This window comes from Pempheris klunzingeri, chromosome 3 (genome assembly GCF_042242105.1).
Source record: "Pempheris klunzingeri isolate RE-2024b chromosome 3, fPemKlu1.hap1, whole genome shotgun sequence".
NCBI classification, from domain to species: Eukaryota; Metazoa; Chordata; class Actinopteri; order Acropomatiformes; family Pempheridae; genus Pempheris; species Pempheris klunzingeri.
The window spans coordinates 14,349,745-14,367,790 of NC_092014.1; the positions used below are offsets into that span (position 1 = coordinate 14,349,745).

Below are 18,046 nucleotides of genomic sequence, written 5' to 3' on the forward strand. Positions count from 1 at the left end.
TCTTGTGCAATGAAAGTATTATTAGTGACACTTTGGGTGTGCTCACTTGTAGCTTTACCTCCAAATAAAGTGGTTTAGATAATCTGGCTAAACTGTGTTAACATCATGTCTGACAGCTCAGCCTTAACGCTAAACAACAACGTGTGTATTAGACGATGTTGAGAAATTCAGGTAAAATAGTGATTAGATTGTGGTTACAGCAAACGAACTATGGCTAGAGTCTGTCAACTAAAGCACTTAAAGAGGACTCAACTTTACATCAAGTGTAATAAATGTTCTCAAGCGATGGTTGGATCTGAAGACTTGATGTGCACTCATCAGACTTCTGTAGCCTGCTCCTCATCTCTGGTTGAGGCTAGCAACTAGTGGCTATATTGCCTGCTACAACTCAAATCTCTGACCAAACTGTTTAGTAGTCAAGCTGCATTGTGGGTAATGTATGTATCAGGTTTTGACAAGGAAGAATATGTTGAATAAAAAAAGATTATTGTTCTGGCTGTGCTGTGACTTATGTAACACCGGTCCCAGCTTATAGTATATTAGGACACTCTTCCAGGTATAATAGTACTATGGGCAGGGCCCAAAATTACAAATTCTTACAATTCTTACAACCTTTGTGCACTTATTCTGAAACTAAAAATAGCTGACGATGACTTCAACAAACTTAAACACGTATAATAAATGGGTATGCCTCCCAGTAGGGCTTTATCTTGTGTCGTGACTGGGAAGAGTAGAGGCCTAAAAACTGTAATGGTCGCTTCACTGGTTCGCACAAGCAAATTAAAAAAAACCAAGGTTATCACTACTCACAAATCCAAGGGGTCCTCCAGAGGGGTAGACGATCAGGCACAGTGACCGTCTACAGCAACACACCAGCAGGATGGAACCAGTTCTCCACAGTGGTCCAAGGAAGCTCTCCTGATCATCTCTCTCTCCGTCACAAATGTCTGTCTCCTGAATCACATATATCAGCTAAGCAACAGGTCCAGATGTTGTTTCAATGGCGAGCTAGCAATAGTTTGTTTTAACCAATTATTTCAAATGCAAAGCTAACAGTATGAACATAGACTGTACAAAAGAAATGGACGGAGCTTCTGTGTCTGAAAAGTGAAGCCCATGCGGAAGTGCCTTAAACCTGCATTCTTTCAAATGACCAGCAAGGGGCGACTCTGAAGAAGTCCGAATGAATGAAAGTTCATGAGAAAATGAGCCTAATTATCACCAGATGTGTTATCTCAGTAAACACTTTCCTGATTAGTTTATGGTCTCCTTCGCTACTTGTTAGTCTTCATAAACACAGCTGGAAAATAGACGATGAAGCAGGCTATGCTTTATGGCGGGACTGCGTTGTGACGAACCAATCAGAGGCGGTCTTTGTGGAAAGACGCCACTTCTGGTTCCAAAAATATATAGATGGCGACGTCCGTGAAACCAAGATGGCGACACCCATGAAGCAACACTGGAGGCTTCAAACCGTCGGGCCACATACCGCTGGGTGAAGTCACGGTGGCTGTGTCCACTTCTTATGTACAGTCTATGAGTGTGAAAGCAAAGCTTGCTAGCGATTATGCTAATGCTAACGGCTACAAACGATTAGCAACATAACTTGTTTTTTACACTATAACACAGTACATTAAACTATACACAAACGTATTTACCTCTTGTAGGTCACAAAAATCCAAACTGGTAGATAACTGGTCGTCAGCCACAAAGTTATTGATATTATTGCTCTTGAACGATATTCCAAATTCACTCCACGATGATAACAAGCTTCTGCATTTGTCCCATGCAGGGTACTGCTTACACAGCTTAATGACTAAGATCCACCATTTCTAAATGGGAACGATTCTGGGTTGGTTAGTTTGAGGACATTCCAGTTAAAGTAAAGAGAAATCAAAGATTGACACATGACTCTGCTGACTACAGGTGCTGACCAAGCCCACAGGAAGTGCGCCAGGCTTTGAAGACAGTTTGATGTAGTGGCCAAACTATGTAATTACAACAATGGCGTCCGTCACGTGACGCCATTGGGTCCCAAAATACTATTTTCCATAGACTTGCATTGTCTAGAGATAACTTTTGGAAAGCCACACGATTGTAATGATTTAAGTAGCGGAGGGCTACCTGAGTGCGTATGCTCCATGGGCCCAACAATGTGGAAGATCCAGGTACTTTTATGCTCAGGAAGTCAAACTTTTTTGACTTCATGCACCGCTGAGCAACTTTCACAGGAATGAATGGAGCCTCGCCTCCATCGCCCAAATTTGTATACCCAGGCATTGCTAGGCAACGATATCATGGCAGGTGTATTGTGAGGACCCAAGGGAGCAGCATGTGTCAAGCATGAAGTTATTGGATGAGCAGTTCCCAAGAAAGCTCGATACAGGCAGGTTTGGTCGGGAACTGCTCTAACATTATAAGCCATAAAGCCATAGCTGTAGTTTGTTTTCTTTTTTTTTCTTTCTTTCTTTCTTTCTTTTTGCTACATCATTCTGTTTTTTCTTTAGGATCACAGTCGGGCACAAATGGAGTCGTATTTTCAGTCCAAATGGAAAAAAAATATATATTTGAAGCCCCTTCCCCATCTCCACCTGTCTGTCATATCACTCCCCTTGCCGTCGGACACACATTCACACACACGCACACACACTAACACACAGTGACCCCCAGGACTAAAATAGGCTCTCAGCAGCGGTTTGGAGCAATGAATTGGCTTTATAGCGGGGGATTTTCACCCTCATCCCCTTTTTCTCTTTATCTTTTTCTCTCGTTTTCTCTTTCTAATCATTTGTGGGCCGCGACTCTTCACAGTTCTTATAATTGTCTCGTTCAGTCCCTCAGCCTTGCAATAACTGCAGGATACGAGAGCTCACAGTCTAATACTGATACCACAGCAATATATATTTGTGTGTCTGTGTGTGTATGGGTGATTCGACAAGAGGGACGGAGAAGTGTGTATATTTGAGAGGCAAGAGTGTACTTTTGAGAGATCAAGAAGGAGAGACAGCGTATGCTTGGTAATGGATTGCATTTGTATAGCATTTTCTCTGAGTCTCCGCAATCTATAATGTCACTCATTCCTAAATCAGCTCACTGGGGTTCATTTGAGTCCATACTTTGCTCAAACTTCTCTCTCCACATCTGCCTCAGTGATTTATTTTATCAACCCACACCTTCACTCCTCCCTTCATTCCTCTATTGTCGTCCGAGTCTGGTTCCTCCGTCCGTTACACACACCTGAGTCACACACCTGCCTTTCTCTCCCTCTTAAAACCCCCTCTCTCTGTGTCTTTTCTCTGTCTTACTCGGCCATTAAATACCTCACTCTGCTGTCCTGTCTTCTCTGTGCAGGTTTGCAGGAGTCACCACTGGCCAACGGGCATGGCCACAGTGGGCGGGACTTCCTCAGGAAGCAGATGAGAGGGGAGCTGTTCTCGCCGCAGCAGATCGAGGTATTGGACCGCCTGTTTGACAGACAGCCACCCTGTCCAATCCAATCCAGCTCTGACCTCTATGTGAGCCCTGACTCTGGCAAGGTAAGGGCGTGGCACCGTGCAGGCTCTGGGCTGAGGCTGAGTTTAGGAACAGGTCAAGGGTCAACAAGACTGTATGGTGCTTTGATAAAAAGTATAACTAATGCAGGAGAAAATTTTCCATTAAAAGCTGATAAATGAGACTGACAGGGGCAGAGACGGAGTCAGAACATGTCGGACCTTTGGGGTCACTCATTTCTATTTTTTTTTTTTGTGTGGAACCACTCCTGCATTGTCACAGCACCACCAAGGAAGCTTTCCAGCTGTGTACCCATCCAGTTTTTGGTGCCACCACAAGTCAGAGGTGCCAAATACACACTTAATATATAAACTCATTACATCACATTATGACATTTTGACATTTTCTAGGATAAGGTATCATAGAGTGCAAACCTAAATCCATGATGCTATAACCCTGAATTACACTTTTAGCATCGTGAGCTTATTATTTGTAAATTGATTCACAAGTTTGTTTGATCTACAAGTATGTCTGATAATAGAAACACCTTTTAGATTAAGGTTATGGGGAAAAGCAGCTTCATTAAGACTCACATACCCCGATGGATACACAGCAGAGCTTGCAGACTGTATTGTTTGGTGCTCTATCTTTCCTCTGTGCTGCTTGTCTCTGCTTTTAGCTTAAAGCCTGTCCTGCCTGCTATGCCTTGCCATGCCATGTCAATCGTGAAGGACTTAGTCAGATTGTATAATGGAAATTCAATTTAAATATTCAGTAGAAAATCATTTTATTCATCCTGATAGATTTCTTGTGTCTCCTTCATGCTGTTTGTTCACTGAGTGATCCGAAAATGTCAGCATCAAGCCGTGTTTCTCTGTTAGTTTGACAGACTGCTGTGAGTTTTTGTGGTCTGATAGACATTGTGATGGCTGCAACAGAGACCTAGTCAGGCCTGGCCTATTGATGTTCCTATAATCTAGATACACTGCAGGGGTTAATGAGCATATTGACCTGACTCTCATTATGACCTCACTTCCTGCTGCTCGGGGACAGCGATGGAGCTGTCCACATGCTGGTGCATCTTGGGAATTTGCCACATATGTGTGTGTTGTTTGCATGTGAGAGAGAAAAGATGAAAAAAACAAGAGTGAGAAATGTTGTGTCCGTGAGTCTTATTGCTGCATCTAAATTGACCTCCCGCCCTTTCCCAGCAGTAAGTAAATGTAAATCTGAGTGGAATAGACAGGTGTAAGCCGTACGCTGAATAACAAAATGACAACAAGCTCGCATTTGTATTCTCTCTACCTTTTCTCAGATGTCCTCTAATCCACAGCCCTCCCGGTCAAAATTAAGGAAATATTTAGCTAATGTCCCAAAATGATACTTCTGTTTCCACAACAGTTAAAGATGTCCCCACTTCAGGTTTATTTACTCAGTCAATGTCAAGGGCAAGGGAACAAACACACACCAGAGGAGTAGCAGTATATGGAGTCACATATAGGCTATAGCCTTAGACCTACAGGGCAAAGTTTCGCTTTTTAGCCCATTCACTTCCCTCTGACCGACATGAGGAGTGCAGTGGCACAGGGCGAGAGGTCGACAGGGATTGGTTCTAGTTGATCTATAGACTACGATTCAAGACTATAATACCCATGATTCATAGGTCAGTGTCCTCTGTGAGCCCGGTCAAGCCACTGAGGTTGGGGATAGGGGTTTTAAACTGTGGGTCGCTCTGGGGTCAAACTTGAGCTGCATTGTGATTACAAAGAGGTGCACACACACATACTCTCTCTCTCTCTCTCTCTCTCTCTCTCTCTCTCTCTCTCACACACACACACACACACACAAATCTACATCACTATCTGTCCCTCTACCTCTGCTCCCCTCTCTCATCCTGTCTAGCCCACCCCCTTATCCAAGCCTGCATTTCCCAGAGGGAATGATTGACAGTCATACCCTTAACACTGACACGCTGACAGCTACAGCTCAGCCTCTTTGGTATGTGGGCTGAGGTGTGTGTGTGTTTATGTGTGTGTGTGTGTGTGAGGTGGGGTGGTGGGGTTGTGGTCAAGGGGGGTCACGCTGTGTTGTGACTGACATTCCTAAAACAGGTCTGATATCTACTTGGCTCTGCTGTTGATGGTGCTGCTGTTGAAGCATGTGGCGGTGCCTTTGATGGAGTGTGAGCTAGTGCGTATGTGTGTGTATTTGTGAAAGAATGAGAAAACGCACAGACGAAGATGCGAGTGGCTCAGTTTCTGGTACCAACAGTATATTATAATGGTATACTAATATACTGTAATTTCAGCGGTTATTTCAAGCTCCTCATTATCTTTTAGCTTTCTTGCTCTGAAACACGAGCCTCATTCATTATTTCTTCTTCCCTCATCCCACTGGAATAGATAAAAAGTAAAAATTGCTCACGTTCCCCACAAGCAAATCTTATTTTATCTGTCACCAGTAGTTACTCTTCTATCCTGTTCTGTCTGTCTCAGACCTTTTCTTTATCTTTCCTCCCTAACAAGCCATCCTTTTATCTCATCTCCCTCTCCTGCTCTTGTTCCCCCTCTCCCTGTAGTCTATTAAGTCCCACTATTAATTTGTGTGTGTGTGCTCATATGTGTGTCTGCATGTGTGCCTGTCAGAGAGAGTTCATTTGAATTTCCCTTCAATCACTTCCTATTACCCAGGTGATAAATCAACGGGGCTGACGGAGCCTCCACCCATCCGTGCTGCCCCGGGTCCAAATGCCCACCCCAGCACCTGCCACTCTGGCCACACTGGGATATAGAAAGAAAAAAGGGGAAGTCTGTCATTTTCTCGATCCAAAAAGCTTTCAAAGAAGCAGAAAGGTGAAAGATGATCATTTTTGAAGGACGGAGATGGTTAAACTGGCCAAGAGAGGCTGACAGACTCATAATGCACACTAGTACCAGACTGTTGGACTCTTTACTTCTGTCTATATCACTAGATGATAAAACATTATTCAAGGATGCTTGCATTACTCTATACATTTCTTATAGTCAACACAAAAATACCAAACCAAATGTATCCTGAGGCTTCTACCAAAATGTGACAATGAATACAGCTACATCTTGTTCTAAATAAACACAGAAGTCAAAATAATCAGCGCTAAAAGGAGTTTTTAATATCATAAAATTAATTTTAAAAAACTACTAAAGGAGAGCAAGGACAGATGCTAAAAGAATAATCACTATAACCAAAATACACCACTCACCCAACCTACAAGTGACTGCACCACACTGCACTCCAAATGCAGACGGCACACTACATGAAACGGTCCCCAGGGCACCCACTGGCCACCACCAGAGGGACAGGAGGACCCGTGTTAGTTCTGTCTGTAAAACATTAAAAATCAGGCAGCATTAACAAACAAATTAAAAAAAAAACCTAATGGATAATAATCAGTGCTTGATTGGAATTAAAAAGACAAAGATAAATTTCCTGGAGGACATCATTACTGTCACAACCCAAGCAGCCATCCTCCAACAGGAGAACAATTGACCAGTAGGCTTTCCACTAACTGTGTATGCAATTGTCCCACCTCTAAAATTTGCTCCATGCTCTGTCTGAACACCCAATCATGCTTCAGCCTCACAGACATTGTTAGAAGGATCAATTCATCATCAGTTTTAGATTCAGTATAGAATATCACCAGCTTTATCCTTTCAGTTCTGCGTCATTGGTATGTATTCACTACTCTATGGGATAACAAAATGCATTAACCACCAATACAATAATATTTAATTCTAAAATGAATTTGAAGCAATAAATCATTAATTTATTACAAATGTTAGCCCAAATGTTTCATTCAAAACTTATGAACTTTTACAGCCTCTCTCCAGAGTTGAAGTCCATCTGGCTCGTGGGGGAAATGAATATCCTCCCACTGCTGCCACGCTCAGTTTGAGCGCAGATGAATTCCTTCCCCACAATCCCTGTCTCAGTTTGTGGGCCTCTGAGGGAATTGTATTTGTTTATACTCAAGCCTTTTTCCATCAGGAGTACACAAGACAATGTGGGGAGAGGGAGAGAGAGATGGAGAAATCGGGAGCTATTTGGGGAATGGAGAAAAAGGGAAATACTATTATGCAAATAGTGCAAGCTAACAGGGCCAGTCTGTGTGTGTGTGTGTGTGTGTGTGTGTTTGTTTGTAGGAGTGCTTGTGTGTGTGTGTGTGTGTGTGTGTGTGTGCGCATCAGAGGTGCCGATTAGGGCTCATCTGTTATTGATGTGAAATTTGCAGATCTGAGTCAGTAGACCAACCTGCTGTGTGTAAGTGAGGGACTGAATGAGCGGGAGAGAGGGAGAGAAAACAACAGCAGCAGCCACTTACTGCAATGTTGTTAATGTTATATAGTCGTTTTCTATTATTAAAATGTAAGTTGTTTGCTCAGTACCTCTTTGTTCTTCATAAAGATGCTCTAAAAGACATTGAAAATGGGTACAGAGGAAGTCTGAATGGGAAGCAAAAGGAAGCAGCCAATGGGAGACTTGCAATATATGTATTGTATAAACATCCAAAATGAAATCGTCCACTCTGGTTTCTATGCAGACCTGATATGTAGCTAATCTACATATTGCTACTTATATTATCTCACAACAGACCTGGTGTTTAGATAAAAAATAGCACAGCATTAAAAAAAAACATAAAGGCTTATCAAATAAAAAACACTGTAAAATGGTTTACATTAATATGAGGAGGGAGTTTATACTCTGGAAGGTTATCACAGTGGAAATCAGTCCAGTGATCATGAGATAAAAAGTAGAATAAAGATAATCCAACAGGATCTGTGCGCCTACTTGTAGCTGATTGAACATAGTGCTTTGTATGATGATGATGTAGTTGACTCAAGTGCAGCTTTTATTTTGGACACTGCAGAGCTGTCTATGCACAGGGGTGTCTTTAAAAGCAGTGAAGCGGCTGCATTGCTTTGCAGGACTAATGTTGGTCTGAACATGGCCTCTCACTTTAGAGTTTGCCAATGAGAAACACTCTTTGTTGCAATTCTTTCCAAATTATTTTCTCTCTCCCTTCATGTTTAATTCCACCTATGACTTCCTGCCCCTGGTCCAGCTCCCCTGCCACCTTTTCTTTTAACCCTGCCCTGTACAACTTCCCCACCACCACCACTACCCCTTCTACCACCACCATCTCCACCACCCCCCAAACCCCAACCCCTCCATGGCCCAGCAGCTGCGTCCCTCCTCTTTGATGAGGGCTGATGGCGCTGTATGAGCGGTGGAATTGACAACATTTACGGGACCGAATGAGAATGATCCATCTTCCTTAGCAGGCCTGTCACCCCACTGGCCAAACTTCATCATGGCCAATTACCACGGCAGACCCCTTCCTCTCTGCTGCTGCTGCTGCCTGGCCCCCATCTACATGGATACATGGACACATTAGACACCATTATAATAAGACAGAGAGCGGCCAAGAGTGGGAGGAGGGGGTTGCAGGGATAGCATGTATGATTGGGTGAAAAAAAACTACAGGTGTGATGTGTGTGGGGGGAGAGACAAGGTTGGGGGGGGCGGGGGGTTAAGAGAAAAGAGGTCTTAAAAATGTGTCTGAAAAGTAAAGAGAGAGAGAGAGAGAGAGAGATGTGTGTGTAGTGTACTGGGTAAGCTCTTATTTGGCAGGTCACAGTCCAGTGGTTGTGTTGTGTGTTGACGAGCACAGGGGTGTTTAAGAGGTCAGTGAGCACAAGCACACGCCTACACTTACACCTCCTCACAAGCATACACACACAGATGCAGAGGTATTAAAAGGGTCAGTGCAAAACTCTCACCTCATCACCTAAAGGAAATTCTGATTGCTGTCATTAGTGTCCACACACACACACACACACACACACACACACACACACTGGCCAGTAACAGATGGAAAAAAGAGGTGGGGATCCAGTTCATGCAGAAAAGTGAGAAATTGTATCTGCTCAGTTTGTTCATAAAGAAAGTCGTAGCCAACGTACATTTGTTTTTGCAGATGTTTTTGTCCGAATCGACTTGTGTTTTTTTAACACACATCATGGAGTTTTGCTGAAGGATCTTTCACCATGATGATGATGCTGTCTGAGGAAGAGTGCCAGGCTTCAAGAGTGTTGCATACTCTACCTGAGTTTCAGCTAATCCAAGCTTTTTTTTGTGAATTCTTTTTGTGCCTTCACAACCACTTTTATGCCCAAATTGAGCGGATTAAATTTCTTAGGTCGTGCACATCGGAACGAACACACACACACACACACACACACAGACGCTACATTTAGTCAGCAGGCAGGCCATTTGCTCATCATGAGAGTAGCAGCCTTGAGAATCGGTGGTTAATCTATATATAGTTGGTCATCAGTGTCAATGCCACCGCTCTAAATCACCACACACACACAAACACAGATCTGACAGAGATGAGGATGGATGGGTCACGGCTCTGTGTTAGGGTCAGACAGAGGTGAGGGGACAGTTTCCATTATACATCCATCAGTCTGCATTTTGGGAGAGTGAGAGAACATCCTTAGCCAGTGTGTTATAGAGGCCGCTCCAAAGGTTGATTTCTATATTGTGGACAGGAGATATTTCCTTTATTTATTTATTTTGTGGCATTAGAGTAGGTCAGTCAGAGGTTTGGTTTGGTACAAGGTGAACAGAAATCAAGAAGAAGATATGAGTTACCTTCTATTTCCATATTTTTCTTTATTTCATTAAAATTTCTTTTAGGTTTCTGTTGATTGAAAATAATCCAAAAGATTTAATTTGCACTCTAACTTCAAGGTCTTACTTTTTAGAGGATTTCCAGCGAGTTTGCTCAGAGAATAAAACCGTACAACTAGACAACAATCAGATATTGCTTTGTCATTTCAGTCTCCTCTTTTCTATATGTTTTTAAGTTCTGTAGAGTGTGTGTGTATGTGTGTGTGTGTGTGTGTGTGTGTGCGTGTATGTGTTGAGAGCACTGGGAGTCTGTGAGTACGTGTGTTGAGATGATCACAGTTCTTATTGTTGTTGGTATCTGGGGAGACAAGAGGCTTTGTGTTAGCCATGGTCTATGCAATGCCACTGTGTGTTTGTGTGTGTACGATGTGTATGGTGTGTGTGGGGGTGCGTGTGTGTGTGTGTGTGTGTGTGTGTGAAGGTGCAAGAGATAGAGAGAAAGAGCCAGCTGATCCTGTGGTTATAGACTGTTGGTCTTGGTTGTACAGTAAATCCCTGTCTTTGTAAACAGATCAATAAACTCTCAACTGTAGGTGTGTTTCTGTATGTCAGTGTGTGTGTGTGTGTGTGTGTGTGTGTGTGTGTGTTCATCCTAAATCTTAATTGTTCTTTGCTACAAGAAAGGGGCCAGCATGTTGGAAATGTAAAAGGATACAAGAAACAGATTGATCACAGCTGTAAGCAACATCCAGCAATACAGTATATTCATGTTGCATGTGCCAGAAAATGTCATGATTTGTTGCTTTTGTTCTGATATATTTTTTCTCTACCTCCCATCCCTGTCCAGACGTCAGATTATTCGGCCATGGCCTCACTAGCTGGTGGACTGGACGAGATGAAGAACAGTTTGGCCAATCCTGGTACAGGGGCAGAGTTAGGAGCCAGCGTGTCCGGTCCGCAGTCCTATTCGCTCGTTCCAGGTAAGAAAGACATTCAGCTAATGACTGCACTCCTGCCCTGAAACTGACTTAATGTTACCTGATTTAAAAGTAAATATAATAATATAAAGGAAAAAGACATATATACACTGATTAGGAACGACATCTTCATGTTGTTTTTGACATTTTGGTAATGCACCTAAATGTGCCACCTAAATCAAATTGAACAGATGTAGTGTGCATTTGAGTCCCCATTCATTGTGCATAGTCAATAATAACACTTTAATACCCACTCATCTTTCCCATAATTTAGTAAATTCCCATAAAAACATAAATGGAAACTATCTGTACAATAAGCTTAATTTTGTGTATTGACAGCCAATCTTAAAATATGAAGAATCAGACATTGATATAAAAAAGCCAGTCTCCTAAATGTCCATCCAACAAAGAACAATTGATTATCAAATTAAATATATGAATAAATCTAAAGCTAAATGAAGGGGAAAAATTAGATTTTCTTTATTTGTATATCTTTTTGGACTAATGTGATGCATTTTGTCGCTGTGTGTTCACAGCTAAGTCCAAATCACTACATGCAAGAGAAAATAAATCATGTGAAAAACAAAGCCTAGTGCACAGGTTCGACCATAGCTTGACATATTAAAAATACAGTAATTCGTATTCCAAACACAGTGAGCCAAATGCCATTTAAGTCTATCGCAGCAGTGAAGAAAGCTACATGGATTCTAAGTGATTCTGTTTAAAGAGCTCAGTGCTTTGGACCCCAGGAGGAGGAAGAAGCCCAGAGGAGAAGAGAAAAGGTGGAAGGATAGAGGAAAAGTGAGAGTCTCGTCTCCTCCTCTGTCTCCATTTAGGGGTGTCAGGAGAGGCAGCGGTTAATTAAGAGTAGGCCAGGGAGCACTTGGACAAGGCTTCGACGTTCCCATTTGTAATGAGGGGAATCATAGAGCTGGGAATTTGGGATATCTGGGAAAGGGCTCTTTTTTTGCCCTTTAAAACCACTGAGGAATATTACCTGCTCAAGCCAGGAGAGCGAGAGAGAGACAGAGAAAAAGAGAGGGAGAGAGATAAAATTTCCATTTCTGCTTATGCATGGAAACACACACATTCATATTCACACACACACCTTCTGAATATTATGCATGCATTTCCTTGCCTGTCTTTTCCTTCAGAATAGAGCTCCCTCTAGGGGATCAGATGTCTGTGTGTTTGACGCAATGTTATTGCATCCTTGAAGTGTTGATACTCTGGACGCTGCTGTAGAACAACATTTACACATTCAATCTTCCTTTCTGAGGCCTTTCTAAATCTGTAGGGCATTTCCGTTTCCCCCAGTCTACTCAAGTGCGAAGGGACACACTGTACAACCTCGATTCCCTCCGGGTTTGACATGTGTTGCTCTGATGGCTGTTTGATGCGGAGGAGTTAGATGGGGAGACAATAAAGGGAAAGAGAGCCAGAGGATGCGTGTTCATCTTTAGCTGCAAGTGGGCACGGAGGAGACTTGTACTTGTTCGCTGACCTCTACGGCAAAGCTGTGGAGAACAGCTACATCAACACCACTGGCAAACACATGCACAAATACACTACGTGCACAGAGACAGAAACACAAACACACACACACACACACCTCAGAGGATCTGGCCCTGTCTGCCCCCTCTAAGTTGGGCTGTAGAGAGTCCATCTCTCCTCTCTTCCTCCCTCTCCTCCCTCTCCTCCGTGCCCTGTGCACTGACCCTGAGCGGATGAGTAGCCCGTCTGCACTAATGCCTTGCTGTCGCGTCAAACACCAAGAAAAACTTTACTACACTGAGACAGGAGAGAGGAGGCGGAGAGGGACAGGGCAGGCTGGAGTGGAGAGAGGTTCTGTGAGAGGGAGCCACAAGAAGGGAGGGAGGTAAAGTGGCAACTATTAGGTGAAGAGGGCAGAAATATGAGAGGATGAGATGTTGGAGCCTCGGTGGATTAGTAACCACGCAGGTTTTTCTTCGCTTTATCATATCAACTCCGTTTCTTTTCCCATGTCTGTTCCCCTTGAATTATTTTTTTCCCCCAGTAAAGCCAGACTGATACCACACAGGCCTGACAAGTTGACCAATATTGATGTTTGAGAATTAAAAAAATGTGACAATGAAGCAATGAATTGACTGAGCGTACATTTTTAAAACATAACATAAACATTATGCTATAATGTTATTCCAAAAAACAAACACTAATTGCTCCGAAGGCCTATTGCTCCAAGAATAAACGCTCTCCCTGCTGTTGTCAGTTCAGTGACTGCCGGCTCTGTCCATGGTGCTGAATCGACTGGGTTTTTGCCCTTAATAAGCTACAGTATCTTTCTGGCCTTACACCAGACAACGTTTCAAGCAAATTTACTGTGGCAGAGAAATTTCTAATGTTGGAGTAAAAGCATGATAGTTTTACCCCAGTGTTAGATATAGGCTCCAAGGTAAGGCTACATTACTGTATGACTGTTGGACAAATGGGCTTTTGATCCAATGGAACATTTTTCGAACTATCTGAGTTTCAGAGAAATGAGTCTTCAGAACAATGTCAAGGCACCACAGGCTACTTTGTGTTTAGTGCTAATTAGCAAATGTTAGCACGCTAACACACTAAACTTAGGATTTTGAACATAATTAACATCACGCCTGCTTAACATTTTTATCATTGTGAGCACGTTAGCCTGCTGACATTAGTATTTAGCTTAATGTACTTCTATGCCTAAATACAGCCTTACAGAGCTGCTGACCTATGGCTAAGATTCTTTTAAGCAGGAAATGTTCTGTTTGGAGATTAAACTCCGGTCCACTCCAGTCAAACACAGTAATACTGCTGCAATAAGCCAATACTGGCTGATGTATTAATCTCCCTATTTCACTGTGATGGAAAAAAGCTAAATACATTAACTCCACCACTGCACTTTGACACATTTTGAAGTATCCGTACATATAGTATGTATAGCAGTGCAGTAGTTAGATAAAGATATATCTATATAGATATATATACTTTGCAGACTAAGATTTTACATGCAAAACATATAAAACATTTGTAAGATATGATGCAGTGTTATAGATTAAACTATGCAGCAATAGATAAAGTAGTTCAGATTAGCCCCACTTCGATTAACAACAATATTAAAATGTTAAATACACGTTTATTCATCAGTAGCAGTAATCTAGTACTAAAATATATGCCATACTGAAAGGGGTCATTTTGAATAAGGATTACTTGTTTGATACTTTGGTGAATTTGGCTGATGATACTTATGTACCGTGATGCAGGACTTTTAATTGTAATGGAATATACTTACATTCTCATATAAGTAGTATAGTATATACTAGTATAATATATAGTAGTATAAGTGAAGAAATACTTCTTCCACCACTGCCTCCACTTGAACCTCTGCACTTCCTATTTGATCCTGTTCTCTCTGTTTTGTTTCACATCATCTTTCCCTTGAGCTTGTCTTTTATGTTCTCTATTTCCCTCTCCCATCTCCTCCCGCTCCTCCTCTCAGTTAGTTAGCGGTGGTTAAGTGGAGGGGAAGTGAATGGGATTGATGGTGTTAGCATCTGAGCTGTTTATGATGATGATAAATGTGTGTGTGCTAGGGGAAGGAGGAGGGTGTCAATGTATGTGTGTGTACGGTTGTGTGCGTATATATGATGATGATGAATGGAGGGCTCCGTCTCCACGCACTCCCAATGTCTACTGCGTGCAAACATAGAGAAATGATTTGGGCCGACACACTGTCATGTAGTCTAATGCAGTTATATATCCAATCCACCAAGTGACGGACAGAGGAAGGAGGGGGGGAATGGTGGCAACGTGAGAAGGGGGAGTTGGTAAATTAATAGGTGTCAGTGGATGGAAAACAAGGAGGTGAGAAACAAAAGAAAGAGGGGCATCCTAAATGTGCTCCTGCATGGATTTTTCAGTAAATATCCGGAATGAGAGTTTTCATTTTAAAAATAGTGAAATGTTAGTATGCTGTTTTTGAGGGTTTAGTATAACTATTGTCAGGGGTGGAAGAGATAGAACCTAATTTGTTACTCTCGAGGTAGTGACCAGTTTTGGAGCCTCATTTTAAGAGTTTTTATTATGGTCTACATGGGCTCCATATTTATGACAGTTGATATAACACGACATTGATACACTAATGTTAAAACCTGTTTTACTGTACAGTTACTTTGCTGTACAAATGTTATATTTCTGTCACACTTGATGGTAAAGGTCATATGTAACATTTGTGCACTGTTGCCTTTTTTGCACACTCAGAGTTCTCAGAAACCAAAATCCCCTTAAACCATTTAATGTAAAACGTTATTTAGTGCTGTAACAATCAGTCGATGAATCAATTAGCTGATGGACCAATGAACAACAGCAACGACTAATAACTAACAACTAGAGTAGCCTAATTGTGAAAAGACGTAATTCTTAAGCAGAAATGGCAAAAATTCACCTGAAAGTTGAATATTGTCTGGTTTCTTACATTTTTATGATAGAGGGGTAAGTCTTTTGGGGTTTTGGACTGTTGGTCGCACACAACAAGACATTTCATAATCAAAATGATCAGTTGTAGCCATTAATCAGTTGGTTCTGGGCAGGTGCAATATAAGACATTATCAATTTCAAGGACAATGTGCGAATAGCGTGCCGGACTAAAGACAGAACAGAGCAGGACATATAAATATGATAACAATAACAGTGTGACACTGATGGTAATTTTGATAGCAGTAAAGTATCGATGACAACATATCTACGTGTGTGTGCTTCTGATTATAGGTCGAGACCTTGCCAGCACCACTCTGCCGGGCTACCCTCCTCATGTTCCTCCCACTGGACAGGGCAGCTACTCTACCCCCTCCCTCACTGGCATGGTACCTGGTGAGTACACGCACATGCACACACTCACACACACACTATACATTGACTCAAACGGTTTCAACTTTGCTTTGTACCAATCATACTTGGCTTTCCTTTAAAGTAACTCTGCCACCCTCTTGCCACCCATCATCTCAGCAGATCTGTAACCGTACCTTCCTACTGGATGTTTGTGTGGAGCATTTCATGTGTGTGTGTATGTGTGTGTGTGTGTGTGTGTATTGTCATCAGGGGGTGTACTTAGCTTTGCCACTTCCTCTTTCTTGTCTGTCTACACTATGGCTGACAGTGCTCCCAGGGGGTGGCGTGTGTGCGTTTGTGCGCATCTATATATGTGTGTGTGTTTGTGCCTGTGTTGTGCGTGTCTCTCAGTGTATCATTAGAAACCAGCCACAGTAGCACAGCTGTCCCTCCTCAACATTAGTAATTTGTTTTTAATGAGAATCACCAGTGACCCACGACTAATTCATTCATTCCCTTCCACTCCGCCTTCTACGCTGCTTTTGTGTTTCAATCCTGGACCACCATTCTTCTTCTTCTCTCTGTCTCTCTCTCTCTGTCTGTCTGTCTGTCTCTCTCTCTCTCTCTCTCTCTCTCTCTCTCTCTCTCCCTCTCTCTCTCAGTCTTGCAGTGGTAGAGGTGGTCAGTGCAAAGTATTCTGCAGAGAAATAAAGGGAGAACCACAAAAGCAACAACAGCAGTAAAACAAAGTCAAAACAATGTTGTTTACAAGTTCTTGTCTCCGTGTATTTCCAGTCATTCAGTCTCTCACACACACACACACACACACACACACACACACACACACACACACACTCTCAGTGGACATGTAGGAACAGCACGTCTAGGATGGGTAACCCTGTCCCCCTGCGCTCACCCTGTCCTGTCCTCAGGTTTGACAGCATATTTGTGTGTGTGTGTATGTTTATGTGTGTGCTGCCGTGAGATTGTTTGTGTGCTTGTGTGTGTTTGTTTTTGACAGTGTGTGTGCGACCTTGACACTGAGCTACACAAGGAAGACCCCTGAGCCTCCTCTCCGCTCCTTCCATCCCCCTCTCCCTCCCTCCCCTCCTCTCCTAAACAACCTGACACGTTGCCGTCACTACGGTGATGACAAGGGGAGGATGTTCGCACCCAGGGATGCCATGGAGACCACATCCCGACCCCACCTGACAGACGCAGCTAAACATACACACATATGAGCACACATACACTTTCACAAAGGGTAGGGTGAGAAAGAAAACTTGGGTTGTACATCCAGGCACGCACACACACAAACAGCCTCGACATCTAAATTCTTCTCAGTGAATATTCGAAGCTGCCTCAATCCACGAGCTGAGTTGAATGAGTGGAGGAGATAATCTCCCAACTTTGCTTCTCCAGCTTCACCATGTTTTATCTCAGCACTTCCCGGGCAAATTATCCTCCTTTTTGTCCGCTCTGTCTAATATCATACCTTCATTAAGCAAGCAACTCTCTTCTGCTGTTCTTCTTCTCTCTCTCCGTCTCTCTCTCTGCAGCAGGGGGGCTGACACTCAGAGGGGGTGTAGAAGAGCAGTGAGGCAGAACCGACAGAACGAGAGGGAGAGAGGAGGGATGGGGGAGGTGGGGGGCATCAGGGTCTGTGACTGTCAGCTATGGGAGAGGGATCCCCTGGGAGGAGTGAAGGTTCAGGAGAAAAGAAAGAAAGAGCAAAAGAGTGGAAAAAAAGAGAGCAGGTCAGCGGAGAGATGGAAAAAAAAGAGGAGAAGAAATGGGGAAGAATGTTATTTTGATGTGAAGGGTGACGGGCAGGCTGTAGTCAGGCCGGCCAGAAGATGAGAGAGAAAAATAAAGAGAAAGGGGTGAAGGGAGGAGTGGTAAGAGAAGACAAGAGGAAGAGTAGACCCCAGACAGTAAGTAGTAAATGAGGGAGAAAAGCTACGCTATCATCCACTATATGGGAGGACCACTGCAGTCTAGCTGAGCTTTCCACTTCAGTCACTCAACTAGTCTGCAGATCACTCTATTTAAAACAAATGGCAAGTTAAAGC

The 18,046-nt window shown here is 42.9% G+C and overlaps 1 protein-coding gene across 1 annotated transcript in view; it reads left to right on the plus strand.

Annotated features, from left to right (window-relative positions):
* The window catches only part of pax5 (paired box 5), a 51,655-nt gene that overhangs the window by 29,446 nt on the left and 4,163 nt on the right, over nucleotides 1-18,046 (plus strand). Inside the window, exons 6-8 of the mRNA XM_070856533.1 lie at nucleotides 3,352-3,452; nucleotides 11,012-11,144; nucleotides 15,915-16,016. Of these exons, the coding sequence (XP_070712634.1) occupies nucleotides 3,352-3,452; nucleotides 11,012-11,144; nucleotides 15,915-16,016 (336 nt within the window). The remainder of the gene's footprint in view (nucleotides 1-3,351; nucleotides 3,453-11,011; nucleotides 11,145-15,914; nucleotides 16,017-18,046) is intronic.